At 36.4% G+C, this 16,076-nt stretch overlaps 2 protein-coding genes across 4 annotated transcripts; both read right to left on the bottom strand.

Moving 5' to 3' along the window:
• Positions 1–3,162: 3,162 nt before the first annotated feature.
• On the bottom strand, positions 3,163–8,963 carry LOC109049680 (nucleobindin-1-like). Of its 3 annotated transcripts, none has more exons than XM_042720324.1 (13): positions 8,827–8,963; positions 8,426–8,552; positions 8,223–8,330; positions 7,244–7,376; positions 7,050–7,153; positions 6,042–6,227; positions 5,844–5,934; positions 5,717–5,775; positions 5,366–5,458; positions 4,835–4,923; positions 4,585–4,759; positions 4,009–4,135; positions 3,163–3,871 (listed from the first exon to the last, which is right to left on the bottom strand). In XM_042720324.1, the coding sequence occupies exons 2-13, from the start codon at positions 8,540–8,542 to the stop codon at positions 3,783–3,785; spliced, it is 1,371 nt and encodes a 456-aa protein (XP_042576258.1). In that variant the 5' UTR covers positions 8,543–8,552; positions 8,827–8,963; the 3' UTR covers positions 3,163–3,782. The 3 variants fall into 3 exon arrangements, with proteins under 3 accessions (XP_042576258.1, XP_042576259.1, XP_042576260.1); XM_042720325.1 differs by having other exon boundaries at positions 8,426–8,676; positions 8,827–8,905; XM_042720326.1 differs by lacking the exon at positions 8,827–8,963 and having other exon boundaries at positions 8,426–8,808.
• A 326-nt stretch (positions 8,964–9,289) lies between these two features.
• ccndx (cyclin Dx) lies at positions 9,290–12,676 on the bottom strand. Its single transcript, XM_042720327.1, has 4 exons — positions 12,094–12,676; positions 10,804–11,019; positions 10,243–10,563; positions 9,290–9,841 (listed from the first exon to the last, which is right to left on the bottom strand). Exons 1-4 carry the CDS (start codon positions 12,301–12,303, stop codon positions 9,698–9,700), a joined length of 891 nt encoding a protein of 296 aa, XP_042576261.1. The 5' UTR covers positions 12,304–12,676; the 3' UTR covers positions 9,290–9,697.
• Between the last annotated feature and the right edge of the window lie 3,400 nt (positions 12,677–16,076).

Raw genomic sequence — 16,076 nt, 5'->3', positions numbered from 1 at the left:
TATTTATTTGGCAGTCTATGGGACAGTCTCAAGCCTCCCGGTTTTCATCTAAAATATCTTAAATTGTGTTCCGAAGACGAACAAAGCCTTTACGGGTTTGGAACGACATGGGGGTAAGTGATTAATTACAAAATTTTCATTCTGCAATGGAGTATCCCTTTAACATCTTTGGAATATTTCCATTTCACAAAGAGTTCTTTATATTGGAGAAAGGTTATTCTGCACTCTTTAAAATAAAGATTCTTTATTGGCATCTATGGTTCCATGAAGAACCTTTAACATTCATGAAACTTTTTCATTCCTCAAGAGGTTCTTTGGATAATTCAAACACACACACAAAAAGGTTTCCCTTTTGGAACCCTTATTTAAGAGCACATACGTAAATTTATGTGATGCTCCAGAACCCAAACAGCAGATCCATCACCACCATGCTTTTTTAACATTTAAACATTTATTCAAATTCTGTATGTTAGGTTCTTCTTGGCATGAAATGCCCTTGTCTCCATGTCCTGTAAGTGACTCTAGAGATGACAAACGCAGTGGGAGACTGTAGTCTGTCCCTGTGAACTCAGCACATTTAGTTTCTGTGTGTGTGGTGGTGGCCTGAAGCGCAGGAAGGTTTGGTTCTGTCACACAATAGTGATGACCCAAAAAACTCACCTGAGCATTATCAGAAAGTACATCAGGACCAATGTTTTATGCTCAGGCTGCAATCCATTGTCTGCATTTTCACCGCTGTCAGATCGCACAGCCCAGAGAGAGATAAATACCATGCATAACAGTGCAGAAGCAGCAGAAATTTCTCATATGTGGCTATCATGATATAGGGAGATGACAACCAAGTATGTTTGGCACAGGTCGAGAAGTGCTGTGGAAAGTTTTATGAGCTCTTAGCTCCCTCTCCTGTCCATAATGGCTATTGCAATATGGCCCAGATAGAAAGACAGAAGGTGCTGTAGTGTTGAATAATAGTGCTGTGTTAACTGCTTAGTTGTCTCTTATCATCACTCAAACCTGACAGGCAGAGAAAGGACAGGGATAGGGAAAGATCAAGGGTAGAGATGTAGGAAATGTGAATGAGAGAACATCAAGAGAGAGTATCAAATACCTGGTCTTCCAATAAGAAATGATCCACTGTGCGATTCTAATGGTCGCTTTCCTCCACATACACGTGCCTCAGATCTGTGCACGACAGCCTTGTGCACCATTCACTTTCACCGTATGGAAAAACAAAGATCTAAAGGCGAGTAAATTATTTTTTTGTGGATTAAAAAATTAGCAGAGAAATCACTGTTAGGGGCCTACCATAAGCAAATGTGAGAAACAGGATGTGGAAACCAGACAGTCAATGCTCCAGAGACACAGTAAAATACCTACTGACTTCATAAAGGTTGGTATCAAACAAAAAAAGATGAAGCATTATGAAAAGTGGATGATTCAGCAGCAGTCAGCCCACTCAGTGATGCAAATGACTCGAACAGAAGCCCTCTTTCACACTATCCGAAACAAGTACTCGTTTCATCAGACTCTTCCCACAGTCTCTGACTCATCTTTCTTGGCTCTTTATTTTATTCCTCTTGTCCTCTTGTCTTTTACAAGCTAGAGCATTCAACAAATAATTCCTTCCTCTGTTAGCTGGTTAACAGAGTTCCCTGTCCTTGTGAAGCAACATCACCATGAAGCAAAACCTGACTTTGTTTGTCACAAAGGACAATTAAATTAATTAAATGAAGGTGGGTTTTTGTTAAGTTTTATTTGAGGTCAACATGATTTATTTATTTATTTTTTTTAATAAAACTTATTTTTGATTAATCTCACTCATCAGCATTACTTTAGATTAGAATGAATTATTATTTAACTTTTAAATCAGTGTTATTTTAGTATCACTGAGATACTATTTTATTTTTATTAATATTTTGTATTTTTGTATATTGTGTTTTAATTTAGTTGTTTTTGTCATTTGTCAAAAACAACACTGGACCTCACTGGTTTTCATTGCATGCAAAACAAATAAACAACTAAGTACATTCAAAATACATTTTTATGTTCCATAGCAAGAAGAAAAGTCATACAGATTTCAAAAATCACGATGGCAAGCAAATGATGACCTTTTTTATTTTTGGGTGAACTATCCCTTTAAAAAATCTCTTGGAGCAAAACCCCTCAAGTAAGCGATCCCTGTGAGAAGAGTTTAAATATGTGGACAGCACTTAGCTTCAGATTGTTGCACTGATGTTTGAGTGGAGGGACATTATTTACATATCTATGGTAGCATCACTGGAGAGTGTAAGTGAAAGGTGTCAGCTGTGGCAGAAGAGGCGGAGCAACGAGGTCACTGGGGTTAGGGAGTGTCTGACTGAATTGGAATGGAATTTACAGCAAGTATGTGCCATGTGGCAAGAAGTGCGAGCAGATGACACTCAACGCAGATCAGTCAACACTTCAGAACAATGCCGATGTCACTAGTTTTCACAGAGATGAAAAAAAAAAAATAAAAACACAAATGGGCTTATTGGAAGAAAAAATGCAGAACAGCTGAAACTGACATTTGGAGCCAAGGAATTAGTTTAGTTCAGAAACAAATGGGCTGAGTTATCATATGAATGGTTTTGATGGTATTTGTTGCAGATCACAATTTGAATTTAATGTTCAGAGTCATTTGTAGACCCAATAATTTTGCTGTTACACATGACCATGTGATCAATATTTGTAAAGCAAAGCACTATGATCTTGAAGCATTGGTTGTGTGAAAGGTTAAAAAAAAAAAACAAAATTATCTCATAAAATAAAAAAACATTATCAGGTTTTTACTTTGGAATAAAATTAACCTGAGTATGTTTTACATAATAGTTTTTCAGGTTTTTACAATCTAAATTCTTTCCTGTGTCACTTGCAGTTTCTTTTGCAGTTTGTTGTATTACAGCAATTCCTGTCATGGGTTTCTTTTTTCTTACTGTGAATGTGTTCAAAACCCGTAGCTATGAACAAAAAGAGTTCAGTGATACAGTCAAAATCAGTGAGGTCCAGTGTTGTTTTTCTTTTACTATATAGACAGATGTTTAGTAATTCAGTGTGTTCAAAATATCTTTTTGTGTGTGTTCCACAAGAAAAAAAAAATCATTCATTTTTAACATCCCTTTAATAAAAACTGACAGTAGCATATGTTCTTAAATATCCTTTATTAAATGAAAGAAATAAAATAGTCATAAATCAGTGGGATCTTATATTAGATTTAAAAAAAAGAAAAAAGTTGATTCATTGCACATTGCTGTATCTAAATGTTTGATTTACAGTTTTGTGCTCGTCTGAGTCTATTAGAAACCTTATATCAGAAAGCCTTGTTTATAAGGTTTTACTCACATATTGTGAACCACAGGAAAAGAACCACTTTATTCCAGCCGAGAAACACAACGAAAAGCAAGCAGGGCTGTAAACTTTGAAACCAGGGCAAAAGTAGCAATATTTAAGAAAAGACCCTGACTACCACCATACAAAGCCACATATCCAATATTAATTTGCCATTCTTTAGAAGGGAACATGCGGACGGTTTATACTGATGCCACTCTATTAGGGATTTGAGCATATTTGGTTGAGGATGAAGCAGAAAACACCATAAGTATGTATGAGGAGTGTATACTGTTAATTATTGTTGTTCTGTTATGCTGAGAGAATAAGCTAAGAACAGGGTTAAATCGATAGGCTCATATGTGTATGTGCACTGTGCAATTCAAAGGCAGGTTCTGGAAAATTTTAAATCAGGTAGAAGTGTGTATGTGTTTGTGTTAGGAGGTGTGCTGTGGCAGATTCTGTGGTGGCTCAGCTGGCAGGTTATTTTGAACATCTCCATTCTGATCGACTGGGACTTTCACCACTGAAAAAGACAAAACGGTCAATGTTTACCATGCTGAAATATTCACCTTCATAGTGTCAATACAGTCCATTTTTTATTTAAATGATATCAAGTAAGGTTAACCATATGTCGAATCACAGACTATTCAATTTTCTCACCTCGACTGTCTTCATTTGCTAGTTTCTGGATCTCTTGTTGAAACTGCAGCTCATCATTAGGACCTGAGGGAGGCTGTCTGTTCAGTGCCTGTTGCTCCTTTTGTTTTTGTGACCTCTCCATTACCGCCTGATTAGACGCAAAACAAGCTTTCAGTTCTCTGGCATCGCAATAATGCAACAAAAATTACTATAATATGCAGTACTCTTAAAAAATAAATAAAATAAAAACATTAAATATAACATAAACAAAAAAAAAAAAAAAAAAAAACATACAAATATATACATACATGCATACATGTTATATATATATATTAATATGTATATAATATCACAAAGTATATATATTTATAAATGTATAATAATTTAGTTTTAAATGCTAAAAAAAAAATACAGTTAATCTAATTATATAAATAAAACACAAACATAAAATATTTTAAAATATAAAAAAACAATAATAATATCCAAAAAAAAAAATACAATAAAACCAAAAAAAAAAATACAGTTAATCTAATTATATAAAGGCATTTAAGGCAATACCAAGAAAAGGACTGCAACCAATTGAAGGCAGTCTTTTACCTGCTGATATTCTCTTTTCTGGGCTTCTAGGGCTTTGCTTCTCTCTTTGAGAAGTTCCTGCTCCTGTCGTAATTTCTCCGCCCTTCTGCCAAGCTCCACCTCCCTATCTCGAAGTTCTGCCTCAAAGCGCTGCAGCTCCTCTTCTGTGTACACTGGCTTTGTATCATCCAGTGTCGAAGTATAGAAAGAGAATGAGTTGGCACAAAACACTGCTATGTAAAGACAGTATAATCAAAATCTGGCTCTAACCTCCCATTCCTTTGGGTTGTTAAACTCTTTTTTCTCCGTAGATTTGAGGAACTCTTCCAGGCTGACCAGTCTATCATGATTGAGATCTACCTGCAGGAAGCAGCGAGAGAGGAAAAAGCTATTTGAAAGTGCACGGTTTAAAGATAACTAAAAATTAACTGAAGCAACTAATTAAAAAAAAAAGACTCTAATGCAGTGAAAAGCAGATAAAAGAACGACTATTTCTTCATCTCATGCATCCTGAAGGAACAGAACAGATGGAGTCACTGCTGCTCCACACATTGTGAAAGTGTTAAAAAGCTGAAGGAGAAAGACAGATAAAGGGAAAGAGAGAGAATGAAAGCGTTTACATACACACTCCTACAAGATGTTTGCCTGGACATTATTCAGCGTTCACTCATCGCACATTTTAAACAATAAAATCAAAGAAAAAACGCAGCATTTAGGCTTTTATGAACTGATTTAGGTTTAGTTTTTAGCATGGTGTAAACACACTCAATAAGAGTCACTGCGAAACAAGTGAAGACTTTACGTTTTGCATGACATGTTCTCGCATCCTCAGCCTCTCCTCCTCCATCTCCATCATGTCATCCTCTTCATTCTTGGGATCATACACCTTCTCCAGCTAAGAGAGAGTAAACAAGAAAAGATGAACACATCAGAAAGGTGCTCGCACCGTTCCAATTATTGCCATTTTCTCATTTTCTGCATGTCAAGAACAGCTTTTATGAGCTTCATCAAAGGTGTCATCATGAATTCCCACGTTAATGATGTTTTGCTCAGGACAGCCACTAGAGCCCAGCTCAGTCACAGCATAAAGTGGCTTCCATCACTGTCAATAACAGATTGCAATGATTCACCGACCTCAAAGGTGAAACATTACCTCTTTTGTGAAAAGGGCCTCCAGCTCTTGCTCATCCAACACACCGTCACCATTCGTATCTAAGTGAGAAAACACAATTACATTTATTTTGCCTGCTTATGGACCACGTGAGGACAAAAAGACTCACCGTGGAGCTTAAAGAATGTCTTGGGATTGAACTCCTGTGGATCCAGCCCATCTGTCTCTTTCCAGACCTCCCGTAACTGATCCACGCTTCCCTGAAAATGAAGTAAAAAAAGGAAAGTTTTTCTCAGGTAACAGAACAAATACAACTCATCTCAGTCGATCTTTCTATCCACACATCTCCCGCTCTTCATTCCCTCACCGGAGCGTTAACTTTAGGGTGCTGCCGATGCTTTTCTTTCAGCTCCTCGATTCTCTTCTCCTCCTTCTCTCTCTTCTCCTGGTCCAAACTCTTCAGGTACTCTCTCCTCTCGTGTTCTTTCAGCATCTCGTAGCGCTTATACTCCTCGTGACGCTCCGCATCGTAATTCTCAAGATCTTTAGTGGCCTAACAAATAAGCACACACACACACACACACACAGAAAAAAGTATGACTCTTCACTTTATTTATTTTCTGTTTGTTTGATTTTAGTATCTATTTGTAAATTATGTATTTGTATGTATTTTATGTAATGTGGAATTTTCACTTGTGGTGAATGGGTCTGTCATCTGTGCACTGTTTTTATTTTGAGTAGTAAAAACTAATAAAAGAAATAAAAAAGGAAAGAAAGGAAGAATCTGATAGAAACGGATACACACGGACAAAAAAATAAGAAACAAGACGAAAGATCAGGATTTGATTTACTCGCATTCGAAACAAATACATGTGCCCCCTTATTTAATTTTTTTTTTTTTTTTTTTTTACATTATGTATTTGTGTTTCTATGTATTATTCTTTTCTAATTTGATTACCCTACATTTTATTTGACTGTTTTACTGTATGCAGTTGGTTGGGATTTTGTTAATTGGGGTATTACAATATTGTGACATTTTCACTTGAGGCGAATGAGTCAGTTGTTCTTTTGTGTAGAAAAATTGTAGAAAAATCTATTAAAAAAATTAGCTTAAAAAAATATATATAGACTATATATATAATATAATAAAATATAAATATATATATAGATAGAAAGATATAGGATATTATATTTAGCAGCATTGAAAGGTTAAGAAATCGGATAAATGTAGTTGCCAAACACAAGAAAGATCAGGGTTTTATTTAGCAGCATTTGAAAGGTTAAATGTAGTTGCCAAACACATATGCACCGAATGCTTGTTAATGAATGATTTTTTTGCTATTTCACATAAAAGCACGTAAGAAATGTGTGTTACCGTTACGATAAGCAGCTCCAGGTCTTTGGCTTCAAATGTGTTCTGATTATGAGGGTCCAGATGTTCAAACTGCTTCAGCAAGGAGACGTGATCCATCTGAACACCTGCAATCACAACAAACATGCGTGTGGGCGTCACACAAACAGATTTTCTTGCTCAACAGTGTCTCTTGAGTAATACATAAACACACTCACTCTGTGCGTTGGTGTTGTCCAGTTTGGCCTTCAGCAACATCCGGAGGCGTGAGACCTCTTGCCTCTTCAGCTCATCCAGTCGCGTCCTCACATGGTGCCCCACCAAATCCAACTCCTTGCTGAGGCGTCCATTCTAAAACACAGTAGCTTTCCATTGAAGTACTAATGAAATGATAAAACTCCAGAGCTCAAAGGTGAAACAGCGTAACAGAGACTGTGCACATTTGGGATTTTCTGCATATGGATTTTTATAAATTTATGTTTATTTTTATACGAGATGAATCATTACAACATTACAAACGTTAATTTGAAGCAAAAAAAAGCATGACAATTTAAGAAAAAAGACTAAGGTACTATGTACTTAATGTCTTTTAAGAATCAATCACCTACACATCTCATAAAATTACACATTATGTAAAATAATAGAAAATAACAATACAATATATATAATAATCACTGCACAAAAGTACATTACAAATGTAAAATACATGTAATTAAAATAAATATAAATTCCTAAATGAGATAATAATCAAGTAATTAAATAAAAAAGAGTTTTTGAACCATGAACAAGCACTGAGATTTAAAAAAAAGCAAAACAAGACTGTGCTTAATGCCTTTTATGAGGTAAATACACATCTCAGATTATATTATGAATAAAAATAATGATACAACATACAATAAAGGACTAGTCACTGTATAAAAGTATACAATAGATTATACATATAAAATACACTATAGATGATTAAAATAAATATATTTATATATAATTATTTTTAAATAAATAAATAAATAAATAAGCATATGATCGATCAAATAAGTTCTGAGAGTATGTGACCAAGTGGATTGAAAATAAAGCTGAAATCATACTTGCTTGTGACTTCTACAGAAGCTTAAGCTATAACTTAATCTCTGAGCTCCTGTTTTGAAGGATGTTTTATAAAGAAGAGGAATGGGATTCCTGTTTTTGCGCTCTACTGACCTTGATGTCGTCCGCGTTGGCAGACTGGAGTTTTTCTCTGAAGTGAGGGTCAGTTTCCAGCACCTCAATCACCTCTCTGAGGTAGCGGTCATAGTACAGACCGGTGTCCTGAGATATGCATGTACAGCCAGAACAAGAGAGCATGTGAATACTGAACGAATGATTAATGCATAGTCCATGAGCGTGACTGAGACCAGTCTTACCACATTCTCCTCTGCTCTCTCCTCCTCGGGAGGGTCTTGCTTGCGATCTATAGGCACGGTCCACACCACAAGACACAGAGACAAAAGCAGCAGCAGCCCCTTCAAGCCTCCTGTCATCCTGGGATACCTTTGGGTACAAAGATTAGACAGCCTTTCCTTCCACCCTTTAGAGAGGGAGCGGTCTCTTTAAGCAGACAGGTTTATTTGTGTAACGTTAAGTCCACATCGATCATGACCAGAAGAAAGGAAGTCTGTGGGACAGTTTGCGAAAGCACACTTTACATGTTTCACAACAGATGCAACTGCACGAGAAAAACAGTCACAATCGTCTAACGACGTCTGTGGTGTCGTTTAGTTTTAAACTCCTCGGTCTAAATTAGAAAAACAGCGGGTTTTCTTACCACAGGGTCAGATCCTGTTGGAGCGGGGAGTGAATCCGGTGACTACAAATTACTCCGCGTTACTGCCTCAGACACAAGTGCGGCCCTGAATTATGACGCAATCCAAACGCGACGCTTTCAACAAACCGTTTGTTATTATAATAATAAATGGGATACACTTTTTATTATCCCATTAAGCCACTTTACCAAAAAACACCAAACTTAAACAAAAGGACCAAGATTGAACTCCTGTTTTGTATGTTATTGTATGCAAGAAATAAGAGTCCTAACTAATCTCCCTTCCTTGCTTCCTTCCTTCTTTTTGTTCTCGTCTTATATTTAAATTGTGCTAGATATAATGAACTTTAAGAGTCCTAACTAATTTAGTTTTTTTTTAAGATCTTGGATCATTTCTTTCTTTCTTTTTCTTTTGTCATGTGTTGTTATATATATAAATGGACTTTGAGAGACGCACATTGTTGGCAAACATAGAAACTTTATTTTAATCACTTCGAAAAATAGATATTCATTTTTATCCAACACTCTGATTACAAACAGGCTGAAACACTGACAAAACAAAATACATTAAATATAAAAATGTGCACACAATAAATAATACGATAATATAAAAAGTAGAAATGTAATACATAAAGTGAAAAGGACAAACCTGAAATACATAAGTCATCACAGTTACAGGTATGGCAACACACGTTAATAAATATGGCACAAGTAAATCGCAATCCCTCAAACAAATAAATAAAAATTATCATAAATTAGATCGCTTCAGAAGTTACGTGAGACGAAACATAAATGTCACATTGTGTTTAAATCAGTTTTACTGATAAATAAAAGTGAGTCGCAGAATAAATATCCCTCATAAATCAACCCTGTATTAAAAGTCTATTTCTCTTAGGTCAGTGGGTGTGCTGGCTCTTTCCTCTTCAATATTATCACCATCTTTCTCCTGGTGTGCTCCATTCCTCAGTCTCTCCCTGAGAGCGCCCTCTATCAGCTCAGTGCAGCACTGCAGCACCACCTGTCGGCACAAGCAGATATACAAGAGTCACAATAATAATAATAATAATAATAATAACCATAATATATAATCTCTCTCTCTCTCTCTCTCTAATATTCTCTCTCTCTCTCTCTCTAAAAAAAAAAAAAAATCATGGTATCACTTTATTTTAAGGTGTCTTTGTTACACAGGTTACATGTAGGTTACGTACAATTATAATAACAACTAATTATGCACAATTACATGCAAGTAAACCTAACCCTAACCCTAACCATATAGTAAGTTCATGCAGTTAATAATACTGCTCAGTACTTAAATGTACAGTTACACTGTAACAAAGACGCCTTAAAATAAAGTGTAACCAAAATGATGATGATTATTATTATTATTATTGTATGTTTAGCTCTCTCATGCTCGCTCACCACATCAGTCTGACAGAGTGTGGCCAAGGCAGAGGTCATGACACTCAGCTCTCCCGCACTCTTGGTCCTCAGACCCCGCAGGGCAGAGTTCAGTGCAGCCGCGGCCACCAGTGAAGGAGGAGCTCCCAGGAAGCGCGAGTCACACACACACAAGGCAACAAGTGTGTCGCTGTGGCGCCGCAGCGTGGCGAGAAAGTCTCCTGTGTGCGCGTCTCCGTCCCTGAGTTCCCCGAGAGTGCGCAGGAAGTGTGGGATGAAGTCCTGAGGGGTCACTGCTGCCACATCCCACCGCAGAGTCGCCAGCACCACACGCTCCATTTCCTGTTGGAGTAAGCATATATATACTGACGTGTACTGTCTATATGCATGTGTACGTCATTTTTATTACTCTTTTTTCCACAAAGTTTCACTTAAATTATTTCATTTATCATAGAAAAAAGTGTTCAATTAGAAAAATGCAAAACAGCACTATTTTCGAATGATTTATTTGAATGTTTCAGACTTTTGGACAGCATAATATTGAGCCTTTAGTGAATTTAGATTTTTTTTTTAAACACTCACCCGCAGGTTTGATGAGAGAAAGTCATACTCTGCTGCCGCACAGAGCGTATCTGCACTAACTGTGTCACTTTCTGTCAGTTTTGAGGCCACCAGGACACAAGCTGCAGCCAGACAGGACGGAGAGACCGGCAGGGATAGAGTGGATGACAGATAGCGATCCAGCAGGGAGACAGCCAGGGGAAATACAGACTCATCACAGTCACATTCACAGCACACCTAGGAAAACACAGAAGAGGAAGAGCCTCAGAGTCAAAGCAAACGTATGATGAACTGCAGAACTTTGTCTCTGTCATTTAGTTAGTATGCTTCATCCTCAAATAATGTGCTATTAAAAGGATTGTTTGCTCAAAATTTACGCATGCCTTTCTAAACCTGTATGACTTTCTTTAATAGAAAAATGCTTCAGTCTTTTTTGCCCATACAGTGAAAGTCAGTAGGTCCAATGTTCTTTTGAAGCCCTTTGACTTTTTAATTATATGGACAAAAACATTTGAAACATCATTAAAAATGTGTGCTATCTTTTAGGAGAACCATCTCTTTAGATGGTAAGATGTAGATCAGATACATAAATGTGAGGTATATTTTTCTTTAGGGTAATAAATACAGGTATTATTGACATTATTGTTACTGTTGTATATTTAGAACTAGACTTTGTTTGTTTGTTTTGCATGGCTTTATGCTGTTTTTTGTGTCGTGATTAATCACCTGTTGTATAAAAGCACGTGGGTTTAAAACATTGAATTGTCTGAGTCTGCGTGCTCGAAACTTCACCTGTGTGATAGTCTGTTATTACATTTTTGTATTTTTGGAGCCTAGGAGTACAAACTTATTTTCATTACAAATATATTTTTTAACCATCATAAGTAGTTTACCTATCATCATAAACCCTTAAAATCTTTCTCCATGGTCCACTTTGCCAGCTTCTCTGAGTGTTTCACTGTATACTTGTTATACTTTAATATTTTAGTTAAATTTTTTATGATTTAATTAATTATTATCTTTTCAGCCACTCACATAACTCAATTTGGGAATCCCTAGTTTAAAAGATTCAAGCCCTACAATGAAAAAAAATTGAATACCTTTTTTTTTCTTAGAAAATGCTAGTAAATTTCACGAACAAGTAAAATATTGAATCAATATTAAATTCTGAAGCAGAAAAACTTTTGTTTATAACTTAAAAAAAAAAAAAAAATCTTTTAGCATGTACCCTACAAAAGGACTGATATTAAAAACATTTACAACATACTTGATGTCTAGCACTGGATTTTGGTTATAAGCATGCAAATCTACCTCCATGGTCCACTTGGCCAGTTCCTCTCTGCGCTGTGGTTCTCTCTGGATGAGAGAGATGTAGAGAGGAGATGGCAGGTATCTCTCCTCTGACTGCAGGAGTCTCTGAATAACCCTCAATCCGGAGGCGCTGGGGTCCCATGGGGCTCGGACCGAAGACTGAGTCCTGTCCTGGCCCTCTTCCTCCTCACACCACAGAGACACAGACATCACTCCTGCCAGCAATACTGACGCTGTCCCAAGTGTGTCTCAAAAGTCTTGGTCCCGAGTAGAAGAGTTAGTGCAAACTTCCTTGCCCTTTTGAAAGTGCTTGTGTTTAAATGTGTGAGCGAGTGTCTGCGTGTTTCTTGTGTTGTTCTCAGCTGCCCTTTCTCTTCAGTCCGCTTATATATCCTCTGAGTGAATGGGTGAGCACTGATTAAAAAAAAAAAGTGAGAAAGTGAAGAATAAAGAGGGGTGTGTAAAATGAGTGGAGTAAAAAAATAAAGCACCACAATGCTGGCTGAGCAACAATGGCATCAACAGGTGGAGAGAGGGAGAGAGAGAGAGAGCGGGAGGAGAGAGGAGCGCAGACAAGAGAGGGAGTCACCCAAAACAACAAAACAACATCACCTCAACTTAACAAAGAAAAAAAAAAAAGAGAGAGAGAGAGAGAGAGAGAGAGAGAGGTCATCACCATGCTGTGACAATGGGAATGAATAACAATAAGACATGGATGTTTGTTGACAGTGAAGGGTATCAGATAAACATAGTGTGATTCCATTTACACATCTATACATCAGATAAAGATTTAAAACTGCATATGCAGTAAATCATGGACTTTGATGTATTCGGCTCTAGAAAAGTCCAACTAGTGGGTGAAGGTCATGGTTTTAAAGCATTCTCAAGGCACATTCTACAAATATGGTTTTATAACTTTAGCATTATAGTATAAATGTCATTTTTGGCTAAGAAATGTTAGGCAAACTATTATATAACATAAAATTGAAGTGATAGTTCACCCAAAAATGAAAATTCTGTCATTAATTACTCAACCCTCATGCCGTTCCAAATACAAAAAGACATTTGTTCATCTTCAGAACACAAATTAAGATTTTGTGGTGAAATCCAAGAGCTTTCTGACCCTGCATAGTCATTTAAGTATCTGAAATGTTCCCAAGGGCCAGAAAGAAATTCGTTAAAATAGTCCATGTGACATCAGTGGTTCAACTTTAATTTTATCTGGGCCTTGAATGTGTCAGTTCCCTTGTTGTCTATGGGGGGACAGAAAGCTCTCGGATTTCATCAAAAAATCTTAATTTGTGTTCTGAAGATGAATGAAGCTCTTATGCGTTTGAAAGACACGAAGGTGAGTAATAAAAGACAGAATTTTCATTTATGGGTGAACTATCCCTTTAACCTAAAAGTAGTGAGTTTAAAAAAACATCAAATGTCTGTGATTTTGGTCTCACATAAGACTTAATTATTGAATTGGTATTCAGTGTTCAGTTTCAGTTTGTTTTAAAAATTTAACTCAAAGCAGAACACAAACATAACACTATACTATTGTAATAAAAAAAAATAACAAAAAAAAAATTCCAACTTAAAAAAAAAAAAAAATCATCACTACACTAACATTACAAAAAATCTTAAAAAATTGAATAAATACTATCTATTTATTTTAATTGTTATATTATATTATATTATATTATACATTGGTAACGGGGTTAAAATGAGCAAATGACAGTAAAGGAATAGAAAACAGAACTCATATAATATTAATACAATAAGATCAACATTTTCTAAGCACCTGACCTTTTAAGACAGAGATTCCAAAACATTTTCTCAGGCATGTTTTGTAACCTTAAATATTTCCTTGACCTACCCTCTGAGATTTTCATTTAATACTTTAACAATTTAACAACACAAGCACATATTCACAGTTCTCAGATGCCAGTTAATGTTCAAAAATGTAAAAGAGTTTTCAGTTAAATGCTTTATTTTATTGAATGTGTTCAGTTTTTAGCACTGGATTTAGCTATTTATCCCTGCAGTTTTTGTAATAGCAGCCTTTTGAGGCTTCATTGCATATTCTAAACAAGACTAAGTTTTTGTCTTGTCTAGAATACATAATGAAGCCACAAAAAGCTGTTACTACAAAAAAAAAAGGCAGTAAGAGTGAAACTGATAACCCAGAACACCTGATTTTCCAGGTCTGACATGACATCAGGCTCAGAGCAGATGGAAAAGCTTTTTGAAATCTGATAGAGGAGTGTGAGACAGAAACTGAGACTGATGGGTAGAGCTGGAGAGTGTGTGACTTTTGTTTTTGGCGCACTGAAGTCACACTTACTCACGTGCCACCTAATCACCCTGTCACCCTGTTTTGTGTTGAATCTCATTGTCAAAGCAACTAGTCTCCCATTATGCCTCTCCATCTCACACAGCACACACTCGTTCCGCCCCTCCCTGAGCCTGTGGCAATCTGGTGTCCTGTTTAAAGAGCGGTGGGTCCTCATGGGGGGGCTGGGCGAGGTATGTGCAACAGACAGTGGAGCCGGCAGGTCAATGAGCCGTATTGTCTCTCTTTACAAATCACTGTCAGACACCAGTGCCTAGCCTTCTGCTCCCACTCACTTCACACACACTTCACACGCTCACACTCGACTCCTGGATGGCCCTCACAGTCACAGTGGGACACGTTTAAGTGGAGACCTCAGGACTGGATTTGTCAGTGTGTCTACAGGTGGCTGAATATTTCAGAAGTTGAGCTTTTGTAAAAAACAAGTCACACACAGTTGGTTCACAGTAACAGCTGTTTGTAATGTATTGTAATGCATATATAATATATTAGAATGATTTCTGAAGGATCATGTGATTCTGAAGACTGATGACCCAGAAAATAAAAATGTGTCTTTAAATTGTAATAATAATAATTCAATACTATTTTACCCTAGTTAATATATAAATACATTTATTTCATACTAAGTATAGTTCAAATCTATTAACATATTTACTGAAATATCGCTTGAGATTTACTGTTATAAATATTATTATTAAACTTTATTTGGAGTACTACTTGTGCACAATGCACATTTCTTAATATTAAGCCTAAAATGTATTTTAATGTCACTACTGGTACGGATGGTATGATCTTTGAATAATATCAGTGTTTAAATGCAAGATATTTAAAGTGTAGTACTTGCAATAGTTCCACTTTAACACAAATGTACTTCAGTAAATCTTTAGTTGGACTTCAGCACTACTTCCACACAATTAAAGTGCATTAAGCACAAAATTAAGTTTTAGCAGACTTTAATTATACCAGTTTAGTTTACCAAAAGTACGACTGCAGTGTATTTTTAAGCACATAAATATATGTATTTCTAGTATACTTAGCATGGAATAAATGTGTCAAATACATTGTTTTTCACTTGGGTATGATATTTGGATTTCTAAATATTACTTATTCACATATATATAAAAAACAACATGAAAAAACTAAAATTTTTAAAAAAAAAATAAAAAAAAAAAAATATACACATCCCTCCCACAAGAGTAAAAAAAAAAAAAGACAAAACAACAATAAAAAAATGTCACAAGTCCGATATAACTCTCATCACACAACAATGACCCTCTAAAACCTGATGAAGTTCTCAAATGCACAGAGAGAGGCTTCACTCAGACACCACACAGCAGCTTGAACTGCTCCAGCTCTCGAAAACTAACTAGAGCTTAACTCAGAGCAGATTGAGTTTGAATGAGACACTCTTCTTATTTTCGCGAGGTCATGCCGGCCGTAAAAGGGACAAGATGAGTCTCAGGGGTAAAAGTGTGTTTGTGTATGAGACAAAGAAGGGTGGCAGATCGCAGGGCTGTTTAAGTGCCGTGCTAAATTCATAAGTTGCAGCTGTATTCAAACAAACACAGTGGGAAAATGAAGGGAGGGCGAGGGAGAGACGGACAGAGAAAAAAGGAGGACGAACAGCAGAAAGAGCAGTGAG

This window comes from Cyprinus carpio, chromosome B3 (assembly GCF_018340385.1).
Source record: "Cyprinus carpio isolate SPL01 chromosome B3, ASM1834038v1, whole genome shotgun sequence".
Lineage (NCBI taxonomy): Eukaryota > Metazoa > Chordata > Actinopteri > Cypriniformes > Cyprinidae > Cyprinus > Cyprinus carpio.
The sequence above is the reverse complement of the archived record's forward strand: the minus strand, read 5'-3'. Positions and strand labels throughout refer to the sequence as shown.